At 41.8% G+C, this 19,544-nt stretch overlaps 1 protein-coding gene across 5 annotated transcripts in view; it reads left to right on the top strand.

Moving 5' to 3' along the window:
- Positions 1 to 19,544, top strand: part of Ugalt (UDP-galactose transporter) — a 319,869-nt gene that overhangs the window by 218,807 nt on the left and 81,518 nt on the right. For 4 of the 5 annotated variants that reach the window (XM_068386151.1, XM_068386146.1, XM_068386166.1 and 1 more), the window contains exon 6: positions 6,614 to 7,240. In XM_068386151.1, coding sequence (XP_068242252.1) covers positions 6,614 to 7,240 — 627 coding nt within the window. Of the gene's footprint in view, positions 1 to 6,613; positions 7,241 to 8,005; positions 9,353 to 19,544 lie in introns of those variants that run through there. The other variant, XM_068386161.1, reaches the window with a different exon arrangement.

Genomic DNA, 19,544 nt, shown 5'->3' on the forward strand with positions numbered 1-19,544 from the left:
TGTTGTTAATGTTCTTGAAATATTTTATTTTGATTGTTTATTGTTCTCTTCTAGTTTATCTACTTCATTGTTTCCTTTCCTCACAGCTATATTTCCCTGTTGGAGCCCGGGCTTATAGCATCTTGCTTTTACCACTAGGGTTATAGTGTAGCTAATAATAATAATAATAATAATAATAATAATAATAATAACTATAATATCTCGGTAGGAGACCCTCCTTCAAACAAGTAGAGTTGAATATTGTTGCTGCATCGGCAGAATTCAATTTCTTGTCCAATTTCTCAATTTTACGGCCAATTCTCTTTTCTGGGTTGCTACATTCAGCTAGCAAGTCGGCGAAGTTCATCAGGTAAGTGAAGAATACAATTCAGGTTAAGACTCGATGTAATTAACACAAGTACAAGTAATACTTGAAAAATACAAAGGGCAAAGTCAGGAGTAGATCGCGACGCGTTTCGGAACTGCTTGCTCCGTCTTCAGGCGAGAAGTGAGGCTGTGGCTGGATCTGGGGCCTTATATATCCCGGCGCTGGTTCGTAGAAAGGGGCCTCGAATTTTGATTGGCCAAGCGGAGGTTATAGGCTCGGGTGGCTGAGGTACGACGAGCTCGGCTCGGCCTCCCAGGCTGAGAGGTAGGAAGGGATCCTGAATCCTGATTGGTCAGGACGCGCGCCGAGACAGCCAAAAAGTCAGGCAAGCTCCTCTCTCGCTCAGCGGACTGGGCTGAGAGAGGTAGCCGAGCTTCCTGATTGGCTGAGGCGCGCGCCGAGACAGGCTCAAAGTCAGGGAGCCCATTCCCTCGCTCAGCAGACTGGGATTCCGGACCCTGCTCGCCGCCAAAATCGGTGCTCGGCCAGACGATTTCTTCATTTGTAGGAGTTTCAGGATCGGGGTTGTCATCATTCTGGGGGTCCTGTTCTTGATTCCTAATGTTGATGCGACGACATGATGGCAGGAGAAACATCTCTTGAGTCGTATTCAATGCTGGTTTCTCTTTCTGGATGAATAGGGCTTCCAATATTCGTAAGAGCCTGCTGTCCGGGGCGCTGCCGATAATCTTGGTGTTAGCGACGATGTCTGCTCGACTAATTTGGGTGTTATGTCGCTGTAGGGCGTGATTCCTTATAGCACCTTGTTGGACGTGACACGAAATCCTCTTTGAAAGCTTTGCATTGTAGTCATACCGATGTATTTGCCGGGGCATCCTCGGACTGGGCATTGATAAGAGTAGACTACATTCGTCTTCCTCAGAGGGTCGTTATCAGGAGGCGCTGGATTATTCCTCATAATCAAACTGCGGGTCTTAGCAGTGTGATAGTAGATGATGAGTTTCACTTCCGTGGCCTCCTCGGTAGGTGACACGTTGTTGGTAATGATTTCTTTGATGGCCTTCTCATCCCGCAGATATTCTGCGTGCATGAAGCCTCTGTAGTACAGTTTAATATCACTAGATCCGTTGGTGGAGGTGTCGGACCTATCTCTGGTGTTGTCGGACCCCTGGCTGGCGCTGTCAGACCCTTCTACCGCAGAGGACCCATACCACTTGTCAATAGCTGCCCTCACTTCACGCTGGACTTGCTTGTTGGTATAGCCATTATTGATGAGGACCTGTGCGGCCCTTTCCAGCTCCTTGTGGGTGTCTGTCCATGATGAGCAGTGTGACAAGACCCTGCGTACAAAGGCCTTGATGGTCGAGGTCCTGTAGCGGGCAGGGCATTCACTCTCGCCAATCAAACACATGCCGAGATTTGTAGGCTTGGTGTAGACAGGGATGTGAAATCCCTCGTTGGTTGAAGAAATCAAGACGTCCAGGAACGGGAGGATGTCGTCCACGCTGTTTTCGAGGGTGAAGTGGACGAGACTGTTGTCCTTGAAGGTCCTCCTTAAGTTCTCAATGGCTACGGTGGAAGTAGCTTTGACAAATGTATCATCTATGTACCGAAAGTAAGCGAGGGGGCACTCGACTTGGGAGAATACCCTCTCCTCTACTGCACCCATGTAAAAGTTGGCAAAGAGCACGGCCAAGGGTGAGCCCATCGCCACGCCATCCTTCTGTAGGTACATGTGCCCACAGTGAGTAGTAAAGGGGGCCCTCTTAGTGCAGATGGCAAGGAGGGTCCGGAGGGCTTGTTCTGGGATGTTCAATTCGGTGTCGTCTCGTCCCTGTAGACTCTATTAGCGATAAGGTCGATGGTTTCGTCAGCAAGGACATAGGTGAACAGAGACTCGACGTCCATCGATGCTAATGCCCTACGCCAACATACCAGCTGGCCAAGAAGCTGAACGCGATTCTGACGCCATATGTCCCCGACCACTACTGTGTGGCCCCCTCTGCCGAATTCCTAAAGAGGATCAAGGATGTCCGCGGAGAGGGGGTCATAGCATCAATGGACGTCGAGTCTCTGTTCACCAATGTCCCTGTTGACGAAACCATCAACCTTATCGCTGATAAAGTCTTCAAGCTTGTGATCAGATGTTTAGGAGTTTTTTACTGTGGGGGATTCATAGGATATTAGTGCAGTGGACACTTTAGTGAAAAAACACATTCAGTTGTGTATCCTTTATCCGTAGGTAGTCGGAGATTCATATCCAGACCCTGTTGACTTTGTGTAAATCGTGAACCGCAATGTGATGGGGTTCCACCGTCAGGCTTAAAGTTTTCTTATGTCACAAGCTTGGAACTTTGTCTTGACTATGTTGACCTTGACCAAAAATGCTTGATCCTAACTGCCAAGGTTGGCTGCTGTTAACTTTTATGTCTGGATATTTAATGTAGCAGTGGTGTTGCTTGGTGAGATCATTGGATCACCCAGGCAACAGCAACATACACACTGTTGCGTTCATTAAGATACCATAATATGTAGACTTTGGTAGCATGGCTTTTGGGAAGTTAAATGGAGTACTGTACTGTATTTGATATTTTGCTGTCTCTTTTGATTGAAGCACGGAGGAAGAATGCGAAGCAGTTGTGATGAAATATAACTTAAAAAATGATGGTTCAGAAGAAATATTTGAGTAACTAAGTTACCTGTCATACTACATTTGAATTTAGCCCAAATATATACACTTATGTTGGTCTTTATTTATACTTATATATGTACATTAAAGGCATTGTGCGGTAATATCAGCAATCAGGTTTTATCATATGTCAAAATGTCGAGTTTGGTGTGTAATTCAAAACCCACCCATTGCCCACGGCCTCAGCAGCCCCATGCGCCAGCTGCAAATCCTTAAAGTTGATGTGACACAGTCAAATTTAGTTAGCCAGCCATTAACCAAGTCATGTTATGAGTGACGTCATACCGGGAACTTGCCGTGAGAGATCCATGGTGGCCTGCGTGTTTACCTGTTACTGGAGCTGTTTATGTAAATATATATATATATATATATATATATATATATATATATATATATATATATATATATATACACACACATATAGATATATATGCATTTATATATATTTATATGCATATAAATATATAGATATACCTATATATATTTATATATGCATATATATACATATACATATATATATATATATATATATATATATATATATATATATATATATATATATATTTATATATATATATATATATATATTATATATATATATATATATATATTATATATATATATATATATATATATATATATATATATATATATATATATATATATATATATATATTTATATATATATATATATTATATATATATATATATATATATATATATATATATATATATATATATATATATATATATATATATATATATATTTATATATATATATATATATATATATATATATATATATATATATATATATATATATATATATATATTTATATATGAATATATATCACAAGCACACGTGATTTCAATCAATGTAAATATCACCCACGAATGGCATTTAATACCGAATTCTATCTTGGGAATATACTTCCACTTGGAATTCATTTTTATGGTAACAGCTTCTGGCCGGGTGGAGATTCGAACCCCCACCTGTTCGGCTGGAAACCATGCCTGCAGGGACCATACCGACTGAGCTATCAAGAGCTATCTCTCTTGATAGCTCAGTCGGTATGGTCCCTGCAGGCATGGTTTCCAGCCGAACAGGTGGGGGTTCGAATCTCCACCCGGCCAGAAGCTGTTACCATAAAAATGAATTCCAAGTGGAAGTATATTCCCAAGATAGAATTCGGTATTAAATGCCATTCGGGGGTGATATTTACATATATATATATATATATATATATATATATATATATATATATATATATATATATATATATATATATATATATTTACATAAATATATATATATACATATATATATATATATATATATATATATATATATATATATATATATATATATATATATATATATATATATATATATATATATATATATATATATACATATATATATATATATATATATATATATATATATATATATATATATATATATATATATATATATATATATATATATATATATATACATATATATATATATAGGTATATATATAATATATATATATATATATATATATATATATATATATATATATATATATATATATATATATATATATATATATATATATATACACATACACACACACACACACATCTGATCACCATCATCATCATCAGCCATTACTAGTCCACTGTAGAATGAAGGCCTCAGACATGTCCTCCTACTTGTGTCTGTTTATAGTCTTTCTGTGCCAGTCCACGCCTGCAAACTTCCTTAGTTCGACAAACATCTTCTTATATTCCTTCCTCTGCTTCTTTAACAATCTCTAAGGACCCATGCTGTTATTCCTAATGACCAATTTTATTTCTCAAGATTCTATCCTCGGTGTAGTCCCTGTTGCTGCCCTCGTCGAAACTCTCCTCATTTTCTTCTGAAGATGAGCGCTCTGGCTCAAATCTATAAGGCTGAATACTGCCCGGACATTCAGCTGTCAAAATTTCTAATTGTGGATAATTTTCGTCATCTGTATCGGTGAAATCAAAGCTAATTTCTTCACTAACGCTCGTAGTTTCCAATGTGTCCGCCAATGCCAGGAAAATCAAGTGTTCCAGGTGTGACATCTCGCGGATGTTCAATTGGCCTACAGGCAGCGCTGCGAACGCGGGAAATTTTAAGGGCTGAACATAACTAAATAAGGACCGATTATAGCTGCGACAAGCTTTTGAAAAATCTATGGTCAATTTATTTAGATACTTCCAAGCATTTTAATGTAGAATAACACAGATTTTATGGCCACTGCGTGACGCCTTTAAATATTTAGAGAATTGATTCCTAAGAGGCTCTGCATGGAGATATCTATGTTTCTCCTTCGGGTTTTGAAGACCTGTATTTTCTTAATCAGCATATTTTTTTTTTCTTATTTTTTTTTTTGTAAACAGTAAGCATCTGTCCCCTTCTCATCCACCTATCTAGAAATTGTTTTATATGATTCTAATTTCATTTTTTGCTCCTAATGTTCTTAAAATTTACTCAAGATTGAAGAGATCTTACCTAAAGAAGATAGAGCTATTAATTATAGATTGCTGATTTTCTCCCAGAATTAAATCAACAGTCATACCACCTGTTTATTCAGCAAACTCAAGGCAAGGAAAGATAATAGGGAAATTTGAGGTTCTAGCGGGGACCCTTTGCCCAGTATTAAAAAAAAAAAAAAAAAAAAAAAAAAATTGAGGGGTGGTGCCCAGTGCCCAGTTTTCTTGACTGTTTACCTTATACCCAGATTTCTGGGTATTCCACCGTTTTATATTTTTGTGTAAGGAACACTGGAGTGTGGTCGGCATTTGGACACTAGGCAGTCTGCTTGCTACATCTGTCCTTAGTCCACAAACCACTACAGTGTTACTGTACATCCTATTCCCCTATGTGAGCAAGATTTTAATTTTGATGGATTGTTTTAAAGAAATATCACTACAATACAAGGTACTAAATTGAGGGGAACTAGTTTGATAAATGGTTGGTATCTACAGAATAAATAAAAGTTCTCCAGTAATTTAGAACTTGCCAAAACTTTTGAAATGCCTATAGACAGTAATATATACAATAATAGATAAAAATGTCACCCATCACCTAGTCACATTTATGACAATTTTCAGTGTGATAGTTAAAGGACCGCAGAAAAGTTGTATTGATAACAAAACAAATCTTTGACTAGGGGACCCATAGTTTCCTTAATGAATGTAATGCAGAAAAATATTATTAATCACCTGTCATAAATCTTAATTGACAATAGATAACTAAATTGTTGCACATAGACAAGAATTTGCTCTAAAAGAAAAAGAGCAGATGTGTTGAACAGTATGTGAAATCGTATTATGAATTTTACACGTTAAAGTAAAAAACTCATGAAGGGAAATTCCAAAATTTTGTAAAGTTGTTTAGCATTATTGATTCTAAAATGCTAAAAAATAAGTGATTTGTGCGTTGAGAATTGAAAATATCTAGTTTGTTGAATTTTGACTTTTCTCTTGAAATAAATTAATTAATTGTAGATATGTTACCTATTGTATATAATAGTTTGTCTTAGGTCATTATACTTTACTCAGGGGTTTTGTCTTTGCAGGTCACCTATCAGATGAAAATATTAACAACTGCAATGTTTGCAGTGATCATATTACGGAAGCAGTTAAAAGGGACACAGTGGATAGCGCTGGTTCTTTTAACAGCTGGTGTAGCATTGGTTCAGCTCTCTTCATCTGATAAAGGATCATCGGGATCAAGTGAACATCAGAATCGTCTTCTTGGATGTGTCGCCGCGATATCAGCATGTTGTTGCTCAGGATTTGCCGGAATTTATTTTGAAAAAATTTTGAAAGGATCAGATATTTCAGTCTGGGTTCGAAATGTTCAGCTGTCTTTCTTATCATTACCTTTGGGAGTTATGACAGCTTTTGCTAATGATTCTACATCAATACTTGATAAAGGATTTTTCTTTGGTTATGATGGTTATGTTTTTTATCTAGTGGTATTAAATGCTGTTGGAGGTTTATTAGTTGCAATGGTAGTTAAATATGCGGACAACATCCTTAAGGGTTTTGCAACATCATTGGCAATTGTGCTATCGACTGTAGCATCAGTCTTTATGTTTAATTTTGTTATAACTTTTCAGTTTGCAGTCGGCACAGCACTTGTGATTGGCTCTATCTTCTTATATAGTCATGAGCCTAAGAAACCTGCTGCTAACCCAATGGTAGGGAAGGTTTGACGTTGTTTTTGTGCTTTGTGGTGTTTGGAGCTTTAAATTGCATTGCCTGAAAGGGCTTACTGACTCACCTTTAACTGTGGATGATGGATGCACATGTTTGATTCATGCTGGAAACTCATAATGCAGTTTTATAATTGAAACAGTGATGTAAATACTAAACTTAGAGTTGTAGAAAGCTTGAGATGTACCCTCTTCTCATAGCAAGAAAATTTTCATTTTAAAGAAATTTAAATTAATTTATAAGAAAACTTTCCTTGGTTTTGCCAATTCTAGCCTAAAACTTTGGAAATGTGAGAGTTGCTATGATCCAATTTTATCTTGTGGTTATATAAATTAACCAGTGGTAGTTCTCCCTGTTTTATAAAACTGAATCAGTTCAATTAAATTTGCATAAATTTCTAAACATTAGTAACCAGAAAAAAGTGTGTATTCTAAAATACTGTTCCTACCTTTATGCTTTCCTTCACTAATGGTGGTAGTTTCTCTCTTTCTAAATGATTTATTTTCTGTGTATGGGTAGAAAGTAAAGATCTGTATGCTTTATATTAAAAGTCCATTTCGATATGGAAAGTTGTAGTAATGTTTGGGAAAAATCAGCTCATAGTTGTTTAAAAAGTGTCTATGCTTCATTGGTGTTACACATATTTTTCAACTTTATTATTTTTTCCAGTTATAATCATTATTTCATTCCATACATATTTTTGGTTCAAAATCAGAAGAAACTTCTGAATAAATTTACTTCTTTTTCAGCCTGTAGAGTTCCATGAAGAATTATCTACTGAACATATGGTTAGTTAGGTTTTCTTTTGCAGTGTATGTTTTTGTAGAGAATATCTAGTAGGAAAAGAGCTATGAAATTGTTGTTTGTTTTAAGAATATTTTTTTATTCACTTCTATTGTTAATTGAAATAACACCATGATATGGGAAGGGGAGGGTTGAGGCTGCTATTTTTAAGTACGATATTTATCTTTTAAATTCTTAAATAAAAATACATGTTATGATATAATATCTTGTAAGATATTTTAAAGTTAGCTGCGGTGTTGACTAAGACCACTTTCTTATTACTGAATGTTGCTACCATGCAATGTGCTTCCACATTGCCTTCCTATTTATAGTGCCATATGTTACACTCTTATTCCATTGAACAAGTTAATCAGATATTTGAAAATGGCCATCTGGACACTTTAGGAAATGTTTTAATTACTGGATTGAAAATCATATATTTATTTAAAGAAGTATTTGTTTTCACTATTAATTGGATTAATGCAGTAGCCTATGTAGTACATTAAATGAAATGGTTTTAGAGGATCTTAGTATGTTGAGGATTCTACTCTTGGATCTAAATTTATTATGACATTGCTATGAACGTGATAATTGTTTCATTTTTCATGACCAGATCTAGAAAGGTTTGGCTAGCATTCAGTACAGTATTTCCTTTGATATACCTGAAGTCTGAACTGCTTTGTTATATGGATTTCTCTGCAATGGTTTCTTTTGATATTAGAATAGGATTTTCATCAACATATTGTTGGATTTCTTAGCTGATTAATTTTGTTGAATTGTGTACCTGTGAGGTGACATTGCAAGTATTCTATTATTTATAATTTCCTGGTTGTTTTAACTTTTGACTAATTTAGTACTGAAACTGTTAAAACTGTATTAACAAGATTCTTGTCAGTTAACAGATAAATTTTCAGATTGATTTACAACTCTTGAATAAGACACCTTTAGGGGGTTTTAGGCATCTTTCAGAATTAATTTTTCAAAAGATAGGTGCTGTTGAAAAGTTTTGCCATACCACAGATATATTTTTATTAGCAGATAGAAATTATTGTTACATTCTAATGTAAAGATGGCAGCAGTTATTTTTATAGCTAAAAGTTATATTTTTAGAAAAATAAGTGGCTTCATGATATTGTAATGAATTGAACTATTTTCCAGAGTTCCCCTAATAACCCTTATGGGTAAATTTACATTTTGAGTTAAATGATTATGCAAGCTTAATGTAAGTTGCTCTGTTGGAAATATAGTATTGTTTATAAAGGAAACTCCATTTTTTTTCTATGTGAAAAATGGATTTTGAGCAAAGCGAAAAATCTATTTTTGGGTGACATGGCCATGTCGTCCTGATGGAAGGTTCCTTCAGTAGCTTCCTTTGGATATATATGACTACCATAATATTCCCAGCGAATTAAACTAAAGGTTTTCACAGAATTCTAACTTCTAGCGCGAGTACCCTAAAGGTTTCCCTTTAGAATATCGTATATCAACAGGGGACGCACGGATTAACACGTCACATGGCCATCTGCACCCCACCTAGCGTTTACGCTTCGAGGGGGAAAGGTGGCGAGGTAACTGAGGTACCGTTCCAAAGTTACCCTACCTTCGTTACTGTTATGGTACTCGCAACGTAAACAAACCGTCCGCCTTACTGTGTGACGTCACGTCCGTCCTCATTCCGTTTTAGCTTACAACCAGCCTCCGCGATACAATACAGCAGGGAGGGGCCTGGCAGGCTGAACTGGAACAGTTGGGCAGGTCCATCAGGACGACATGGCCATCTCACCCAAAAATAGATTTTTCGCTTCGCTCAAAATCCGTTTTTTGGGCTCAAGCCATGTCGTCCTGATGGAAGTGTACTAGAAAATTAATGTATCGTGGATTTGTACCCGTTTCAAGTGCCTTTTACTCCGATTAACATTCCCGCGGTCTGGTGACCGAAGAGACCGTGACATCTCCGTTAAATGTCACTACCAGAGGCATTACACTAACCTGGCTTCCCGCCCCCCTGGCAGGGAAGGTCCTAATAGGACAAGAGGAACACCTCAAAGTAATCTGACGAGGAAAGACTCACCTGGATGAAGAGATCGTGCCGGTCTCAAAACAGAACAGAAGGGTAAATATTTGTGTAGGAACAAATTTTATACCATTAGGTGAGTGTATATAAGGTAGTAGGTATACTAACTATAATAAACTCTAGAATTAGGTTCAATAAAACAAGAACAGCAATATGTTTTCATGTAAAAATAGGAGCGAAATTAGACGCATATGGTAAATAAAATAAGTATTTTATTTGAAAATTTCATGGAAATATGGAAAATTATGTACAATAATAACATACGATAGTAGACATAGATTTTTAGTAAGACAGTGATGCAGAATCTGAAAGGGAAAAATTTTGCCTTTAAGCACAAGTTCCCTGAGGAATGCCATTCTTTTAAAATCATTATACACTTCATGTCCAAGAACATGTGGCACACGTGTAAGAATCTATGTCACTTCACCTTTGTAAAGAACAGTCTATTAGTGACACTAAGTGTCCCTTGAAATCACTATGTATCGCACTAGGGTCAACACAGGCACCCGTTTGAGTTAAAGTCCCGAAAAAACTCACTGTTCTACGCAGCACTAAACAGCCAGTTTCATCACGCTACCTGCTGCCACCACGAATCTCTTGACTTCATGCACCTGCTTCGAATAATGTTTGAAGAAAACTCTAGGGGACCTCCAGCCTATGAAGGATCGGAGGCTTTCAAAGTCCATTCCTTGGAAGAAATTTAGAGAAGAGGCGACTTTCCTGGGATCATGACCTGCGGGTGTACTGTCAGGATCCACTCTGCGAATAAAGTAGGTGATTTTCGCTCCTAGTTATTTTAGTGACAGGTCACTACCCGACGTTTCTCCCTTAAAAAGCTGTCCTCCGCCAAAGTCTGAAGTTCTTCGAAGATAGAGCTTAAGACTCTCCACTGGGCATAGAGAGACATCTTCCTTCAGGGGGCAGATTCTCCAAAGGCCCCATCTTTTGGTGGGAAGTTCATTTTTAGCGAGAAACGTGGGGTCAGGGAAGAGGGTAAGTTCCCCCGTGTCGGCGAACTGTATCTGGCCCTCTTCTCTTGATAATGCCACTATTTCACTGACTCTGGCTCCCGAGGTGAGAGCAAAAAGGAAGATTACTTTTTGAGTCAAGTCTTTCAGAGGGCAAGAGGCAAAATGAAGCATCTCATCCAGTGACCAGGTGGTGGGTCTCGGTGGAGGTGCTGGACGGAGTCTAGCACACGCCTTCGGGAGTTTATTGAAGATTTCGCTGGATAAATCTATTTGGATGGCGTATAGAAGTGGTCTGGTCAAGGCCGATTTGCAAGTGGAAATCGTATTGGCCGCTAAGCCTTGTCCATGAAGGGGAATAAAGAAGGACATGCAAAAATCTATGGAGATTTCCGTAGGGTTTTTTGCCTTGACGAAGGATACCCACTTCTTCCAGGATGATTCATATTGCCTTCTGGTAGACTTTGTTTTGTATTCCTCTAGGAAGTCCAAACTTTTCTTCGAGATCCCAAACCTTTTCTTCACGGCTAGGGAGAGAAAATCATGAGATGAAGATCCTTGACTTTCTTTGATGAAGCGAAGACAGTCGACTTCTGCACCTGTTGGGAGAGAACTGGGCCCGGCAGGGGGATCAGCTTAGGCTGTAGCTCCAGGACTAGGGGAAACCAGTTGCTCCGGGGCCACTTGGGAGCCACTAGGGCTGCTGTCCCTTTGAAGGTTCTCAGTTTGGAGAGGACTTTCAGCAGAAGGTTGGGTGGAGGGAACAGGTAAATCTTGGACCATCTGTTCCAGTCCAGGGACATGGCGTCCACTGCTTCCGCTTTGGGGTCCTCGTAAGGGGCCACATATTGAGGAAGTTGCTTGTTATCGCTCGTCGTGAAGAGGTCGATCTGTAGTTCCGGGACTTGACGAGAGATGAAGGAGAATGATCTTGCGTCTAGGGACCATTCCGACTCTATGGGGCTTGTCCTTGATAGAGCATCCGCCGTCACGTTGCGGAATCCTTCTAGGTGAACTGCAGACAGATGCCACTTCTTCCTGTCCGCTAGGCGGAAGATGGGTAATAGCACCTGATTTATGTGGGGCGATCTCGAGCCCTGAAGATTGAGACATCTGACTACTACCGAGCTGTCCAGAGTTAGACGGATGTGTATCGAGGGACGCGGGGATAATTTCTTTAGGGCGAGAAGAACCGCCATGGCCTCCAAGATGTTGATGTGAAATGTCTTGAATAGGGGAGACCATGTTGATGGGAGTGACCCCCCAAACCCTCCAGAGAAGCGTCCGTGTGGATGTTGAGCGATGGAGGTGGAGTTTGGAGAGGGATGGATCTTTTCAAGGTCCTTGCTTCTGACCACGGGCTTAGCAGGGAGCGAAGCCTGTTCGGTAGGGGTCTCTTGAGATCTCTTCGAGCAACGGATGCGTTTCTTCTCCAGACTCCTGAGGCATTCTTTAGCTGTGCTCGTAGCACTGGGTTTTTCACTGAGGCAAACTGTAGGGAGCCGAGAACTTGCTCCTGCTGTCGTCTTGAGATCCGTTTGGATTTGAGAAGTCTTCTGACAGACCCTGCTATTTCTTTCCTTTTCTTCAGTGGAATGGAAAGGCGGTGTGACTGAAGATCCCAATGGATTCCTAACCATTGGAACTTCTAAGCTGGAGCGAGGCGAGACTTTTTGGTGTTTATTTTGAAACCCAGATGTTCCAGGAACTGGGTCACTTTGCTGCAAGCTTTCAAAAATTTTTCTGGCGAAGTCGACCAGACCAGCCAGTCGTCGAGGTAGGCCATCACTTGGACGCCCTGAAGGCGTAGCTGGTGGACGATTGTGTCTGCTAGCTTGGTGAAGATTCTCGGAGCCACGTTGAGCCCGAAGGGTATGGCTCTGAAGGCGTAGCTTCTTCGATGGAGCCGGAATCCTAGGTAGGAGGAAGCGTGGTGGTTCATTGGGATGTGCCAGTAGGCATCCGCCAGGTCTATCGAGACTGTGTAGGCCTTGTGAGGTAGTAGGGCTCTTATTTGTTGAAGAGTCAGCATCTTGAATTTGTTGTTCGCAATGAACTTGTTGAGGGGTGTCAAGTCGAGAATGACTCTGAGTTTGTCTGAGTCCTTCTTGGGAACACAAAACAGTCTTCCCTGGAACCCGGTGGACTTTACACTCTTTATCACCTTCTTGTTCAAGAGTTCTAGGACATTCTTCCAAGAGGGGGGTTGATGGCTGGAAGAATTGGTGGAAGGTTGGAAGTGGTTGTGTCCAGCTCCAACCCAGTCCCTTCTTGATGATGCTGTGTGCCCAAGGATCGAAGGTCCAGCGATCCTGAAAGTGGCGGAGTCTTCCTCCCACCGGAAGCACTTCATTGCTTATGGTTTCCCGAGGGTTTGCCACCTCGGCCGCTAGCTCCCCTTCCTCCTCTGCCTCTGAGGGACGGCGCGAGGAGTCTCTGCCTGAGCCTCTACCTCTGGGACGAAAGGTAGAGGACTGTCGTTCGTAGGCAGGGGTGAAGACCGGTGATTGCGACACCACCGGTTAGGGGACCAACTGAAAGGTCTGTTGTGGTTGTGCGACCACTTGGGGAGTAGCGGGACCCGGGAACTGGCGTTTTTGTTGACGTTGCTGGGGTCTTGGTTTGGAGGATTTCCTCTTAGGCTGAGGGCCTTCTTCGTGAGAGGATTTCCTCTTGCGGGACCTGCCCCACTTATTGAGAAGGTTCCGATTCTCAGAAGCGGCTTTGTCAACGATCTCTTTCACCAGAGCAGATGGAAAGAGATGCTTACCCCAGATGTTGGAGGAGATTAGTTTCCGGGGTTCGTGTTTTACTGCCGCGTTGGCAAACATGAACTCTCTGCAGGTTCTTCGGGCCCTGATGAAGCTGTACAGGTCCTTCATCACAGTCACTAGGTGGGTGTTTGCAAGAACCTTATAGAGATCTGGGACTCTCTAACGTCCCCGGCCATGACCTCGAGCTGAATTTGGTGAGACAGGGAGGCAGCTAGTCTCTCCTTGGTCTCTTGCTCCCGACGAAGAAGGTGGTCATTCAGCTTCGGGGGGTCTTCATTGAACTGACGTCTAGCCACGTCAGGTTCCAGCTTCCCAACCGTGAAGGTAAACTGGATGTCTTTCCAGAACCTGTCGTCGGGGGGAAGGGCGAGGGAGAGAGGCCTACACTCCTCCAGGATAGGGCAGGGCTTTCCTTCCTCCACCGCCTTCATGACCGCATGAAAGGCCTTTTCCACGAAGGGAAAGGTCGCAGAAGAGGGAGCAAGAAAGGACGGATGCTTCTTACTCAGAGCCGGCATTTTTGAGTTGGTGAAACTGAGACTCTTCAGACATTCTTCCAGCATGGCTTGGGCTTTTGAGTGATCGAAAACGATCACCTCTTTGGGCTCAGTCTCTTCCTTGGAGGCCGGTTCGGACCTGAGTCGGACGTAACAGTCCGGGTAAGCCTCAAAGTTAGGGAAGAATTCCACTTCTTCCAAAAGGATAGACCCTAACTTGTCGTTGATGAAGATTTTGCCAGTTGTAATTGGCATATGGTCGGCGTACCTGCAGGGGTTAGACTCCGAGCAGGAGGGAAGGTCCTTAACCGAGATCATCTTCGGTTGCTTCCATCCCATCAAACGACTTGTGATTTCCGCAGAATGCTTATTAAGCTTCTCGTCCATCAATGCCACCAATACCCGTATGGCATCTTCGGTGGCGGGTAGCAGGGGCTGCGATGCGGCGGAGGTAGAGGGGACTGGCTCCTCGACCACTACAGGAGCTGCCGGAGGTGGAGGGGCGACCTCGCCCTCCGAATCAGGGTACTCTACCTGATCCTCTTCTTCCTCCAGATCCTCACCCATGAAGGTCCTCTCGGTGTTGTCGGACACGTCCGACATCTTCTTCACCTCGTCTAGACGACACTTGCTAAGCGTAGTCTTGATGTCGGGCTCAACAGGAAGTTGAACCAAGGGGATCTGATCCTGGGGGATCACAGAATCTGCTAATGCTTTGGGGAAAAGCATGGCCCTCATCTTCTCACTGGGGAGATACGGCCCGGTGGTGTTCTTCTGGAAACCGCGCACCCACTTGCGCAGTTTCTCTTGAGCATTGTCCCTAGCCTCCGTGGACGGAGGGTTGTCGAACGCCTCATCAAGGAGGCCTTTGCAGATTGAGCAGGACTGTGGATCCCAATACTTTAAGTTGCCCTTCTTTGCAGTACAGGGGGCGTGGGTCCGGCACGCCCTATGCCCGTAGAAGTCCGGGCGGCGAACCGCGCAGAAAGAGCTCTCACACTTCAGGTGGTACTCCTGTAAAAGAAAGAGAACATGAGTTTTATGTGAGCTCAGGATAGGTGAGCTAGAAAAGAAGTAGGAAGACACATACTTGTGAATCCCGTCCAGCCAATTACCGTGACCTTTTCTGCCGACAATTCCTTAGGACCTGGGGTTCTAGGAGAGGGAATGGTATCCCTATGGGGGAGCCAGACTAGGCTTCCTTATAAAGGAATTGTCTACAGAGTGGAGAGGGTCTGAAATCGTTCAGAACCTTAGAGAAAAGAGGGGGAAAATAGGAGAAACCCCCTTATATTTGGGTAGGTCCCGGCAAGAGACTGCACTGAGAAGCACAGAGTATGCTGGAAACATTGTACTGTACAATCACACAGCTCAGACACTGTCTTCAGGGTATGAAATAGCAAAGAAGATCAGTCTGGCCATATGGCTGTATAGGTCGACTGCCGGCACGGGGCCGGCAGCCGGGGGGAAGGGGTGCTTAACCCTGGAAGCCGCCAGAGCGTCGCCGGCAAGCCGGAGGCCTGGTCCGGCGGGGTGAATCCATCAAGGCTACACACTGAGGAGCAGAGAGGTAGGAAACACCTATAGGGGCGACCGCCGGCACGGCAGTAGGTTGCCGGCAGGTCGGTGGCCTCCGGCAGCCTGCAGGCTGTCGGCGTTGGTGAACCTAGCTGGGTACATAAGATGGAAGGTTGTCTGAGAAGTCGGCGGCAGTGGCGGCAAGGGGCGGCGGCCCCCGGCAGCCGGGCGGCTGTCGCCTTAGGCAGTCCTCAGATAGGAACATCCTATGAAGTAGGAAGGTCACCTGGGGTGCTGGCGGCTAGCGGTGGCCCCTGCCAGCCGGCAGGTTGTTGCCTTAGGTAATCCTCAGATAGGAACGTCCTATGAAGTAGGAAAGTCACCTGGGGTGGCGGCGGCGGCAGTGGACCGGCACCATGATAGAAGAGAGGAAGATAAGGAGGGAAGGGGGAAGGGTAATGTCCGATACCCGACTGGCTTCCCTCCGGAAGGAGTGTACTCATGATAGGAGGGAATATGCCTATCACCCGGCGGGTGGGAGCTGGCAGAGGTCTGGGTGCCTATGGTAATCCAAGGGAGGGTCAGAGGACACTCTAAAAGGGGGGGAAGGGTGATCTTCTGCCGGCAGGACGGCTGCTAACACAACCCCATAGTTCGACTATGAGGGGAAAGTGTAGCAGAGCGGCCAGCCAAGCAGGAGAGCACAGCTTAACCTACAATTCTCCCTGAGGGGGAATTGTAGGACAGCGGACAGGGGTGTGAAAGCAAGCCGACACAAAGGGAGAGAGTGGGGGTAGGGGACTGAGGGGGCAGAAGGGGTCGTAACCCTAAAGCTCCCAAGGAGTGGGGGAATCTGTTCGATGTTATACTACCCAGGCAGGAGAGAAGCGCTCTCCAACCCTAGGGTAGGTTAGCTCAGAGTAGGACAGAACTGGTGTACTGTCCTAAACTATAATAAAACAGAATCCCCCAAGGCCTAACCTAAACCAGGAGATATCCTTCTAGATTAGGGAGGGCTGGGGAGACGTATCGCTAGGCCACAGGAGGAAGGGACGTGTCCCAACCAAGAGCAGTCTAGGGGGAAGGGCAGGGCCCTTCCATCTTCAGTCTCAGTCGATACCTAAAGGGAAAGGCGTTCCCTAAGGGTGTACTCGGATGAACGATAGGTACTCTGGGATTCTGTCTGAAATCCCCCCATAAACTATGGTAGGGAAGAGGGAAGAGCGACCTAGCCTAACCTACCCGAAATTTTTCAGGTAAGGGGCTAAGAATAGCAAGGCTACCCAGAGGGAGGTTACTCTAAGGTAACAGGGGAGATAAGGAAGCATACAAGGGTCCCAACGTTGGGTTAGGTGTGACATGGATGGACCAGGCACGGTCCCTTGTATGGTCCCTAGAAGCCGAAAGATATGTACAGCACGGAATCTTGTACTGTATATGTTTAAAAATGCCTATATCTTCATTAAAATTAACACTAGGAACACTTATTATATCATGCAGAAGCAAATATGAACACTAGGCTGCGGCCTATGCTAGGCTGAAAGACTAGTATGGGGTCGGTTAACTAAGAGCGCCGAAGAATACCATCGGCATAATATAACTTATTCCTGATAATGAAGACTAAATAACTAATGATATTTAATTAGTTATAAGGCCGGGAAGGCTGTTCTGGCTAACTAAATAATGCATGCAAAGCGAACAGCTGCGCCGTAAAATGGCGCCTCCGGGCAAGGCACAGCTCGGCCACAAAACACTAAGATTTTAGCGTAAAAAATCTTTACTCTATAGCCAGAGCTTATTTAAACAATACAAGAACCTGGTACTCAACTTTCCAGAAGAAGGCGATGCAGAAGGTTGAGACATGGCGATGGATGCACAAGATAAAGGTCGATTACTGGGAACAAACAAGCTGAGTTGTAAGCTACCGATAAAGGAATAAGGACGGACGTGACGTCACACAGTATGGCGGACGGTTTGTTTACGTTGCGAGTACCGTAACAGTAACGAAGGTAGGGTAACTTTGGAACGGCACCTTTGTTACCTCGCCACCTTTCCCCCTTGAATAGTAAACGCTAGGTGAGGTGCAGATGGCCATGTGACGTGTTAATGCATGCGTCCCCTGTTGATATACGATATTCTAAAGGGAAACCTTTAGGGTACTCATGCCAGAAGTTAGAATTCTGTGAAAACCTTTAGTTTAATTCTCTGGGAATATTATGGTAGTCATATATATCCAAAGGAAGCTACTGAAGGAATCTTCCATCAGGACGACATGGCTTGAGCCCAAAAAAAACATTAGATATAAGATCTCCTTTTACAGTTTGCAGAATTGTTATACTATACAGCACTTTGCATTGACAGTCATGTTTAAAGAAACTTTACTCTTACATAAACTTAATGGAGCTTTATTGCTAATAACAATTGAATGAAGATTGGAAAGGCTTTACATTCCAGCCAGCTAATGTTCCTGATTGCATGCAGTGTATATGCATGGATAGTAAGGGAGTGGAGAGTACATAGATGTTGCTCATCAAGCCTCTGATGAATTAACTGAAGTTGATGATTAAATATGCATTATTATAGCCAAATGAATACTGAAGATTACTATTTGCTAATATCCTTTGTTTTTCTATAATGGATTTGATCTCATTTCCTTTTATAATTTTTCCTGTCTCTAAACTGTATTTTGTCTTATACTCTCCACATCTAGTATTATCACATGGATTAGATATAATCTTTTCCCCTTAAAAAAGAATTGTTTAGAAGTTGCTGCTTTATTTCTGAGAAATGTGATGATGTTCTTTATGGTGAAACACTGCCAGTTCTGTCCTTATTATGCATATATGCTCTTTAGAGTGGTTCCATGTTATGATAGTCTGATTAATTTAGCTTCACAGGAGCTACAGTGAAAGTTTGAGTGCTATTATATAACCTTATTTATTACATATGCGTGGACAGGACTGACAGCTTACATTCTCAATTACCCTACTCTTTTGTCTTTATAGCAGTTACTGTTGGTATTAATTGCACTTGGAAAATAATATTATGCCATGAAATATTTTATTTTATTTCATTTATGTAACATGTAAACTATCTTTTTTTCTTTTTAACATTACACTAAATACTTCCTCAAAGCTTTCTATATTTTCTCTGAAGCTCATGGTTTAGTTCATTTCATTACTAAAATTTTTGTTTGGCTGGGTTTCTTATTAGGTTTATATGTGGGCTATTTTTCTTCACACCAAGTTAATATATCTACCCCTTTTGGGAAAAAAATCTTGTTGGTAACATATTTTTCTCAGCCATTTGATTTCTTATAACATTTGACTTCTTAATAATAACAGAGTTAATGTTGCAACATTCATAATACTGAACAAATTTAATGTACATACAATTTATACAACTTAAACATAATCATTCATTATTGTTAAGTTTGGTAAAGAAGAAGCTTGTCTATTTTCAATGTCATAAAACTGAGGTGCGCAGTTTCCACATTTAAATATACTATTTTGGTTTATCTGTTATTTTGCTTTATATGTATGAGAGAAAAGTTCACACTTGTAAAATTCAATTTGATATGTCAAAACTTCCCTTGATTATGATGGTGAATAACCTCAGGGGCAAAGTATAATTGAATTTTTAAATGTTAAAATTTTTTGTGGTGTTGGGTGCTC

This window comes from Palaemon carinicauda, chromosome 1 (genome assembly GCF_036898095.1).
Source record: "Palaemon carinicauda isolate YSFRI2023 chromosome 1, ASM3689809v2, whole genome shotgun sequence".
Lineage (NCBI taxonomy): Eukaryota > Metazoa > Arthropoda > Malacostraca > Decapoda > Palaemonidae > Palaemon > Palaemon carinicauda.